The sequence below is a fragment of the Amblyomma americanum genome, chromosome 1 (genome assembly GCF_052857255.1).
Source record: "Amblyomma americanum isolate KBUSLIRL-KWMA chromosome 1, ASM5285725v1, whole genome shotgun sequence".
Taxonomy (NCBI): Eukaryota; Metazoa; Arthropoda; class Arachnida; order Ixodida; family Ixodidae; genus Amblyomma; species Amblyomma americanum.
The window spans coordinates 128890407-128901486 of NC_135497.1; the positions used below are offsets into that span (position 1 = coordinate 128890407).

Consider the following 11080-nt stretch of genomic DNA (forward strand, 5'->3'; position numbering starts at 1 on the left):
AGGAGGACGCTGACAAAAGCCAATGACAATCTGAATGTGGACTTTGAAAAAATAGAAAAGGACAAATGTAGTGAATGAGCATAGTCTGTTAAAAAAAAAAAAAACATCACACTGACATTGTGGCAATGCACAAAAAACTAACTTGAAATGGCTGAACAGTTTTTTCATTGCTGCAGATGCCACTGTGCACCTGCGTCTAAGTAAGAGCATTACTGTCTGCGCAGATTTCATCAAGAATGGAGCCCTCCGAGCTGGTCTTTAAATCTGCAATTATTTGTGCAAAACAGAATTCCTATTGTCATGAATTCGAAGTATAGCTATAAAAGGCTTAAGTTTTTCTTAATAATTGGCAGTTTGTATCCGTGTGTACGTTGTACCTGCAGCCCTGAGTAAAGACTAATACGCAATAGTCACTCTGTTGTATACGTGAGCTGTGTAGTCAACAAAGATGGGTGTGGCAAGAGGGGTGTTAAATGCACTGTCTTCCAAAAGGTGGGAAAGCTGAAAAAAAAAAAGCTCTGTGGTGCAGTGCCAGTTTTTATCAAAGGGACCATGAAGCAGTACCTGGATTTTTAAAAATTTAACCGGGTCTGTACTGCACACTAAGGTGCTGCAATACAGACTTGGTGAAATTTAAAAAAAAGCAAATAATATGGAAACAAGAAACAATAACTTTCACTTCACAATTCATAATGGAGTAATGCATGATCACTTTGTAGAAACAGCTACCGGAGTGGTTCAGTGGTTATGGTGCTTGGCTGCTGACCCGAAAGATGCAGGTTCGATCCCAGCAACGGTAGAACCATTTTGATGGATACAGAATGGTGGAGGTACGTGTACTATGCAATGTCAGTGCACATTAAAGAACCCCAGGTGGTCGAAATTATCTGGAGCTCTCCACTGCGGCATCCTTCATAGCCTGAGTCCAGTCTTGTACATGTTACAGAAAATAAATAAGTAGCCGAATACAATTACTGGATCTGAAATGTAACTGATTATAGTGGTAAATTACAGCCCCAGAAAAGTAACTGAACAATTAAAGTTAAAGAAGCATAATTGAATACTATTGCAGTATTTGCCTTCCAACTTTCATTGCTATAACAAAAATTTACTAAGACTACAGTGAACTACTGCGGCTCAATTGCTTGATATTTTGCTACACATTGTTACTTTTCAAGAGGAGTCTTCTGAAGTTGTCATCGCTAATTTTCCCACATTTCCTCGTAAAGAGATCAGCTATTACACCGAACGCTCTCTCAATGCATGTACCGGAGGGAGGGGTGGTATTATAACTAATGAACAACTTACGCACCGGCTCGTAATTGCGCACACATGCTGGTCGCTGGGGCTGGCGTGCCCGGTAGCTTCTACCATAACAGAGAGCGAACTGCCCATGAGGAGTTAGGCTAGCATGCAGTGTTTATTCTTTTTACTTGTTTTTCAGTTTGTTTAACTGCCATTGACGCTACAGGGTACCCCATGCCACCGTGATGGTGCCTGCTAATATCCCTTCTAGCCTTTGTTTACCTGGGTTTGGGTGACTGTAATAGGTTGTGGGTGCGTGCTTCACTTGCTTTAATGCTGTGTTCAGAGTGCTCCAAACTTGGGAACAAGCTTGCAGTGTTCTTAAAATAGTTGCATAGAATGCGAATTTTTGCTGCTGAGTTCTGCTGTGTAAGCCGAATGTCCATATTAATGCAAACTTTTTTGACAAATTTCTACTGACTTTCGTGCCCAACCAGTGGCTTAATAGGATATCTTGAGAAGCAGACAGCAGTTCAATAAGCTTCCATGAGGCATGAGGGTCGCTCACAGTGGCAGGACTTGAAGGTACAGGCTACTTTCCCAAGCCTTGCACCAAGGAAAGCTGAGCACCAGGCCGGACCTTGCTTGTACCCATTTTTTGAAGAACATAGTGGATACCTGGGTCATTGGAGTGACGAAGCAGTAGCCTAGTGGTCAGAGAATTCGCTTGGCATTTGGAAGGTGCAAGTTCCGGTTGCCAGTGCCTCTGGGCGCTCACCAGCTTTCAAATGGGTACAAGGTTTTTCCCGGCATGGCGCTTGACTCTGCTGGAGTGAAATGCTTGGGAAAAGGGTCTTTAGGCCAGCCAACACTCAGTGGCAAAATCTAAGAATGTTGCCTCATTCCATGGCATGGAAGTATGATCATGAGTAACCAGCGCCTTATAAGTTTTAAAAAGTATTGTCAAAATACTACCATTGACGTTTCTTCCACATATCTATGGGTACTAGCAACAAAAAAAGTAGGTGCACCGCGGAAGCAGAATAAAATTTTTCCTCCTTACAACTCTATATCGCAGGGCAAGTTCACTCGGTAGACATATGCTTGTTTGGCGGACGGCTGTTTTCGTCCTCTTAATTTCTTGGTTGCCTTGTCAGGTGCTTCTGGAATAGAACTTTAAAGGCACTGAGTATCCAACTTCTGTCACGTTAGTTGTAAGTACTGGGAAAAAAAAAATGGCTGTCGATTTGCGCAGTTAGGCGCTAGCGTTCTAACCAATATTTTGCATTGTTTATCATGGTTTTCCATTGTTTATCTTGGTTCTGCATTTTTATCATGGTTTATCATGCCATTTGCCCACTATGGCAGGTGGACCTCCTGCTAGGAAGACCATAAGGGCAGATTGCTTTTCCGCGAATGTGGGCTTGAGTGCAAACACATTAAAATAAAACTGCAAGAAAGGCAAGGATGAAGAGACATGTGCACAGCACTGTTTCTGCGTCTTTTCTTCCTCGTCTTTGCTTCGCTGCTATTTTTCCCAAGATAGAAGCCCAAGTAGTCCACATACTTTTCCTTCTGATAATACAAAACACTCTAGCAGTAGTGCTGGTTTTAACAGAATCCTTGCTTTATGCGCCTTCTTGAGCGATATCCTTGCCTCCGTGCTCTGTGTGGAAGCCGCCAAGTTCGGCGTAGTGGGAGGCAAGTTGCAGTGCCATCCGACAGGACGGGGGTCCCTACATTGCGGTCACTTGATATTTCTCAGGTAGAGAACTGCTGTAGAAGATGGCCGTGACACGGTTGTGGTCCGGACTTGATCGCGTGCGATGGTTCACCGCAGCCTGTTCGTTCTCGCTCTGTCACGAAGGAAACATCCCTGCTAGCATCAGTGTTTGCTGTCAGGTTGAGGTTCTCAAAGCTTTACCGTTGGTTACAAGTTTGTTTTTAGAAAATAAGTAATTGGTTATAAGTAATCATTTGCAGAAAAAGTAATTGAATTCAGCTGAACATTATTGTATGAAAAAGTAATTGATTATTTGCAAAATTACAATGAAATGTAACCTATTACAGGTAATCAATTACTTGTAACACATTACGTGCAACTCTGCCTGAGTCGCTTCGGGGCGTTAAACCCCATAAACCAAACCATTTTGAAGATAGAAGCTTTTAGTTTATTTATTTGTTAATTAATTACATAGTACCAGTACGGCCGCCGCGGTGGCTGAGTGGTTATGGCGCTCGTCTGCTGGCCCGAAAGACGCGGGTTCGATCCCGGCCGCGGCGGTCAAATTTCGATGGAGGCGAAATTCTAGAGGCTGGTGTACTGTGCGATGTCAGTGCACGTTAAAGAACCCCAGGTGGTTGAAATTTCTAGAGCCCTTCACTACGGCGTCCCTCATAGCCAGAGTCGCTTTGAGACGTTAAGCCCTCATAAACTAAACCAGTATCAGTACTTTCAAGGACTAATGTAGGAGTGGAGTCAGTCCATGCATACTGGCAAAAATACCAAGACAAACTGATACAAACAAGCCGATAACTAAATATGCTTGCTATGTGTTACACAAATCATCATATAGCTGAGACGAAAACTCATCACGAGATACCAGAGGCACCACGTCAGCAGGTAGCTATTCCAGTTGTGCGCGGTCAGCGGAAAGAAGGAATATTTGAAGCAATCTTTGGCAGCATTGAATTCTTTGACACGTTGACTGTGTTTATTACGAGTTATGACAGATGTGCGCTCCTTTATGTAACTTTGTTTATCAATGCCAACAGTTTCATTCATAATGTTATCAAAAAGACAGAGGTTTATGCTTGCGCCTAACAGAAAGGCGTGATAAATTGGCTGTGCTGTACAAAGGAACTGCTGAATCTTTCCTCCTGAAGCGGGAAAATATGGAACGTAATGTGTGTCTCTGAACATGCTCCAATTCCTGCACTAACACTTTGCTTTTCGGGTTCCACATCTCGCATGCGTACTTCAGCAATGGGTGTACCAACATTTTATATGCAGTTAGTGTTGTTTCACTTGAGGCAAACTTTAGTGTTCCCCTGAAGTAGCCTCACCTCTTATTAGTTTTACCAACAATGGACATGACGTGTGGCCTCCATTTAAGGTTCGACACGATAGTCACCCCTAGGTATTGAAATTTATTTGTGCGCCGGAGTGCATTTCCTTGTATGGAATACCCAAATTCTAGCGTTTGACGTTTGTGTGATTAGTCATGCATGCTGATTGATTGGGGTTTAATGACACTTGTTACAGTTTACACCAGTCATTTAGTTACCTGTGCTGGTGTGGAAACGTGCTGTAAATTTAAAACCTTGTAGGTTTACAATCGAAGAAGCAGTGAGTTCTGTTTGCCCATCCTTTATTTTGCGCCATCATTTAAGAGATGGGATATCTTGCTTAAGTGTGTGTGATCCATGAAGCCTTCATTTTGGTGGTCTTGCTGCCTCAAACTTTCCTATACCTCATAATATTATGAAACTGCTTTTTAGTAGAAGCTGCTAATTCTAAGTAACTTGTGCAACAGTAGTGTGATGCCTGATCAGTAGCCAAGTAAGACATGTGCCATGATGCATCATGTGCCCCTTTTGCTAATATTGAAAAGTATATCAAGAAATGCAAGTCACAAATTGCAATGATAATGCATGTGTTACCCGCCAGAATTGAAGAATAAATCGCGCATATTTTTGTGTGCCCAAGGCATTCGACATCTGGAGCCACCAAGGCGACAAGAATGCTTTGTAATAAGCAATATGTTTTGTAAAATGCCTTGGCTTTAACGGACTTTATTTATGCGCGAAGTGCACTTTGACACAGGGCAGACACTTTAAACAAATTTGGAAGTGAACAGGTGTTTATCAATAACTTATGATAGCATCTTTATTAGGTGCAAAGAAAATTCATGTAGCGCCTGGCAGGAGCTCCTTCCACACCCTCTTGTACAATGCCTTTTTCAATGTCTCGATGCTCTGTGTTGGCTGCCTCTAGGCCAGCCCGGCTCTTGCATCTTTATACCCATGATGATTGATTGGAGGTTATGGGAGCAGCACGTGTGAGCACAAGCAGGGACATACAAAAATAACATTTCCCTCCCTGCTGTGTTCCATGCTACTTTAGTCTATATACCCTCTGCCATTCCATTCTGCATCCTTTATACCTGCTGTAGTTTAACTGTGTCTTCTGATTTGGCAGAAGTAAATGAATTCGTATAGATGGTCATGAGCAGATAGCAAAGAATCAACGCTCATTGTTCTCTGCTCAAGCGTGCAAGGTTTTCTTGGGTTGCAGTTTGCACTAAGCAGAGCCTACATCTACTGCCCTTTGAATAGCCTATACTCTGTTTCATACATGGCAGGCAATGTTACAAAGGCTGCAGAAGTAGTGTGCCCTCGATACCATATTACTCTGCCACTTCTCATTCTTCTTGAAACCTCTGTGAATGTTTCTCTACAACAAAGAGCGGTATAAAACGAAGTGGTAGCATTGAAAATCACAGTCGAAGCTGTGAAACAGTCAGTGTTTGGGTCCTCTGGCCAGAATTTTCACTGGGTGTGGACCACTTTTTCGACAAAGATTAGGCAGGAATGAGTAAGAGCGATTCGCCTTGCCTGGTGCATATCATGCAGCCACATGTTATTCTTACTTCTTGAAGTCTAAGTCTCGGTTAGTCGCAGGACGAAAATGTGGCAAGAAAATGAAACCCAGGAGGTGCCAGTCACGGGACTTAAGGTTTGTTGCAACAAAGTATGCCTGTGCTTACTTTGGTTGTAGGGCGAATTACGTTTTGGGCACTGACTGTGCCTGCGCAAATGGGCGCGCTAACTTTGGCGGCGTTGACTGCTATTTATAAACAGAGTATGGGCTAATAGCATGCCTTTTCATTGAGACATTAACATACTGAGCAAAGCAATGACATGAATAGATTGAATTTTTTACTGTTGAGGCTTTCTATAGTTAGCACTTTGCAAAGAGTTGCAGGGGATTCAAAAAGTAGCTTTGTTACGTGAGGGATGCGAGGTGCAAATATGATTTTATTGTGGAATTCTGGATACTAGAGTTGCCTGAAGTGTAAAAAACTAGGAATCATTTAAAGCCAAGCCGCCGTGCTGGCTCCGTGGTTATGGTGCTCAGCTGCCGACCTGAAAGACGCGGCTTTGATCTCGCTGGCGGCGGTTGCTTTTCGGTGGAGGTGAAATGCTAGAGGCCCATGTACTGTGCAATGTCAATGCACATTAAAGAACCCCAGGTGGTCAAAATTATCCGGAGCCCTCCGCTACAGCGTCCTTCATATCCCATAAGCCATAAGCCACAATAAATGCCAAGACTTGAACATGTTGGAATTTTTTTACACAATGTATGCAGTAATATTCCCATCTTTTGCCCCAATCGTGGGCTCTTTTTGCTCTCATGTGTAATGGGAGCTGTACAACCTTAACTTTGTCTCTACTCACATGTTATATCTTTTCTAGGCATACGAACAGTATCTAACCTTGGTCTCGTCAATGCCGGTGTTGGATGAAAAGGAGCATGACCTTCTTAAAATATGCGAAGAGGTCTATGAGAACTACTTCCTTGCCAAGTAAGTCACCTGAAAAATTATGTTCAGCAGCTGGCTAAGCTGCCTTTTTGTGCATTTGCAAAAATATCTTTGCATGGATGAGCACAAGATGTAAAATGGGCTGTTTGTGGCCAGAGCTACCTTCTACTTTCTGGCTTGCTCACACATGAACTATCTTCATAAAATCATCAAGGCATTGGTACTGTGTTGGAATTATGCTGAATTTATTTCACGCAGTGCAATCTGCATAGGGTAGGAGTAGCAGCATGCTTATTCAATGAGAGAGTGGTGCAAGTTATTGAGAGTCGATAGGAATGGCTGGAATTGACCATACTCACCATACCAGTATTACTACATTATCATTATCGTAACTGGGAGGTACTAGTAAACTATTAGTAAATGCACATTCTGTAGCATGTAAAGAGCTGTGCTTTATTTTTGTTTTGTTTTTCTCAGTTATGTGATGCAACTGAGACTGTGATTGCGGAAAGCTTGTTCCTTAACAAATGATTATCAAAATGCCTGGCATTCACTGTAAACAAGGCTACTAAACAGTCCGATAACAGTTCACCTGAGCATTTTCTGGAAGAATCTGGTATGTGCAAACCACAACCAGCTTTATGGAGAGTGAGCCGTTTATCAACAACTGCGCCAGCGTGCTGGATTAGTTCAGTTTGCCCCATACTTTAGTGATGCTGTCTGCTAGCATACCTTCGTGCCTGTGTTTACCAGTGCTTATTCGATTGCGGTAAGCTGTGGGCGCACACTTCACACGTTAATGCATTGTGCTGAGGTCAGTGTGCTGCGAAATGATGACTGAGCTCTCGACCTTATCAAACTGTGTTGTCTGTTGCGTAGTTTTGTACGGCCACGTTCCACTCTGCACATCGAGCACCTGCACAGTGGCAGGAATTGCTGTGACTTGTGTGGAAATGGTGGTTCAATACCACCTCTAGGCAAGCAGAAAGAGCATAAATAGTTAGGAGGTATAATAAACTAATGTGTTAAAATACTGAAACTTTGTTTAGGTTGAAAAGTACCTACCGAGTCGCCAGCCGTAAGTTTTTCTGTGCACTTAGAGCACTTTACAGAACCATAGAAAATTTTAGGATTTCGGGTGATTGGAGTGAAGTTTGTAGCTTTAATTTGAAGGAAGAAGTCTACACACAAGTCCTCATGCTACAGAGATCAGAGCAGTTTGTTGTGCAGCATCAATTTATCTCAAGTACCCAGCATATACCTACTGTAAAACACTTTGTCTTGAAGGCAGTATCTGTATTAAAACTTGCTTATCAACAGCCTATCTGGCATGGATTTGTTTCATTTTTTTAACGCTAACTTGCATGCTAAAATAAATTACCAGACACACCATTTTAAACTTCCACAAGTGTGCTGGCACCAAAGTGCATTTGTTAGAATGCATATTGACGTCAAATGCCAAGGCACCACTCATGATAGACCTACACATGAAATGCAAAAGACTGCCAAACAGATTTTGAAGTGTGTGAGAGAAGATGGAATGTGAAATAAAAAAAAAAACAGCAGAGGGTCCATGGAACAGAGTTGCAACTATGGCTGCCCATAGCTTAATTCGCTTTATTAAGTATTAAAGTTCGATTCAAATATCAATGTGTAATAAGGACAAAAAAAGTTCTTTGTCAGTAGACACATGTTTACTTTGGCAGACTGCCCTTGCCTGTGCTCAAAATTTTTTGGAGGTAGTGTTAAGCTGTTCCTCAGTAAAACCTTAAAGACACAAAGTGTAACACTTAAGGTTAGTTGTTTGTGCATAGTGGAAAAAGCAACAGAGCAACGAAGATGAGGAGACATAGCCACAGTGCTGCATCTTTTTGTCGTCTTTTGCGCACTGGTCTTTTCCCAGTAAAGAAACCAATGAGGTCCACATACAAATCCTGGCTTTAATACAAAATAGTCTAACACTAGTGCTGCTTTCAACAGGATCCTTGCTTCAGGCACCTTCTAGAATATTATCCTCACTTTTGTGCTGTGTGGAAGCCTTGGAGTTGGGGTTTCAAGTTGCAGTGCCATCTACCAGGACCGGCTGTCCCTACCGAGCAGTCACTTGATATTTCTGGGGACAAGCGCTGCCATAGGAGATGCTAGAATTATCAGGTCGCTCTCTATAAAATTGATCATAACAGAAGCACATACATGCAGATGCAATGGAAGCAAAAGAGTACTCTGCAGTGCTAAAACACCTTGTCCACTGTTAAGAGTTTGTGCCGTTGTAAGATTAGGCCTGCCCCCCCCCCCCCCCCCCCCCCCCCCCCCCCCCCCCCCTCTACTATGGCCTGGTTGAAAGCTCAGTAGCTGATACAGTCGTGTAGATAGATAAGATCCAAATATGCTTCCACACTTTCCCGTAATTGCTAGTGTGAACTAAAAGTTCAAAATATTGGTCACTTTCTAGCCAACTTGGCAGTAAAGAAAAGCATCAAGGAAGGTAGCGTGTATAGACACATCTGTTTAGGTGGCAAGTGCTTGATGACAAATGTCATGATAAATTATGTACTCGTACCTTTAAACAAATTGTAAACTGAAGGCTTACTTGATGTAATGCATTTTTCACAAGTTGTACTAAGTGACTCAACTTGAAAGCATGACATTCCGGAATGACAGTTCAAAAGGAGTCTTTCTTTTCAAGAGCACTGTATGGGGGCTTGTTCTTTATATCTCCATGCTGCTGATGCTTTTGTGTGATATTTTCAGTGATGGCATTGAAGAAGAAGTGGAATTATGCATTCAACATAACGTGAATCACCTCTTCAAAGAGGCAGAGTGAGTACCTAAAAAGTAATTTATCACACAAATTGCTCTTTGGAGCACCTGGATGTAGCCGCTCATACCAGAGCTGCATATTTGTGCACTTAATCTGCATGTAAGTGGTAAGCTTGTACCGTATTATTCCAGAAAACGGCTTCTATGTGAAGTTGAACAAAAGAGAGCAACAGTGCAGCAAAAGGAATCAAGGCTTCAGGAATTCGAACGCATCTGGTCACCAGAACTTGAAGACAAGATTACTTCGTACAAAATTGCCATCAGAGACAACAGGGGCCTTAAGTTTGCTTTGGATACTGCTTCGTCGGACAGTGATTAGTTCCTAACTCTGTTTTTGTAATGTAATCATACCTTAATGTATATACAGTATTGTGCATCTTTATCGTGAAGACTTCAAAAAATTTTTTCGCCTCAGCTGCTGGCTCGTTTGTGGTAAAACTGAGCACAGAGCTTGCATAATGTGGTAACTTTTTTTCTCGTAGCAAGTTTTAAAATGATACTTACTTGATTCAGCCGCGAATGATTCAACTCTGTAATCGTCTGTGCAGAGATCAATGAACTGAAAGCCGCCAGCACCGGATTGCCGCGAAGGGCCAGTAACACCCTTCGGCGAAAACCCAGAGTTGCGGTTTTTGGTTCGTCAATTTCGAGGCAGACAATTACAGATTTGCATCATGCACAGCTGAACCAGGGAAGTACTGTTGACAAACTTACTACGAGACAAAAAGTACCGTAATACCCAAGTTCTGTGCGCAGTTTAAGCCTTAACGAGCTGGCGGTTGAGACGGTAAAGTATGAAAAAGTCTGTACGATAAAGAGGTGCAATGCTGTATGTAATCATACCTTGGTCCACTGTAACTAAGAAACAGTGGAGATTAGTGAATCTGAAACATGAATACTTCAAGGACAATGTGAGTGTCACCAGAGATTGAGGGGAGTGCTTGAGGAATGCAGGCACTTTGATGACAAGAGTAGGTTGTGTGACTAACCGTGGCAATAAAGTGGGCTTGCTTTATGGAAAATCACAAGCAGTCCAAGAGGTGTTGTGGATTTCTTTTGTGTTTTACATAAACACAATATTATTACAGTAAGATTTTATTGATAGACTCGGACAATTCGAAATCCAGGATACTTAAAAAAATTTCTGTGGTCCCATAATTTCCAATGTAAATCTGACCTGATAATTCGAAGCGGCAGCCTGCACCAGCCTGGTTAATTCAAAGACTGGAGGTGCTATGTGAGGATGTCCGATCCCGATTCGTCGCAGACCGATGAAGCAATGCTCCCTCAGAGCTGCCCCAAATGCCCCCAAATGCCCTGTTCCAAGAGCTGTGTTGGTAACTCTGTCACGTACTCAAGCAGACATGCATTCAAAGTGGCACAACTTAATTTGGACCAAGCAACAATACTAGAATGAAATAACTTCCTTTATACCTAACAAGTGCAGAATGACTCATGCAACCAACCAT

General features: G+C 42.4%; 1 protein-coding gene across 1 annotated transcript in view; it reads left to right on the forward strand.

The window, feature by feature from the left end:
* Positions 1-10639, forward strand: part of LOC144113664 (uncharacterized) — a 28530-nt gene extending 17891 nt beyond the window's left edge. The window contains exons 7-9 of the mRNA XM_077646874.1: positions 6724-6833; positions 9543-9611; positions 9744-10639. Coding sequence (XP_077503000.1) covers positions 6724-6833; positions 9543-9611; positions 9744-9930 — 366 coding nt within the window. The 3' untranslated portion in view covers positions 9931-10639. The remainder of the gene's footprint in view (positions 1-6723; positions 6834-9542; positions 9612-9743) is intronic.
* The last annotated feature ends 441 nt before the right edge of the window (positions 10640-11080 follow it).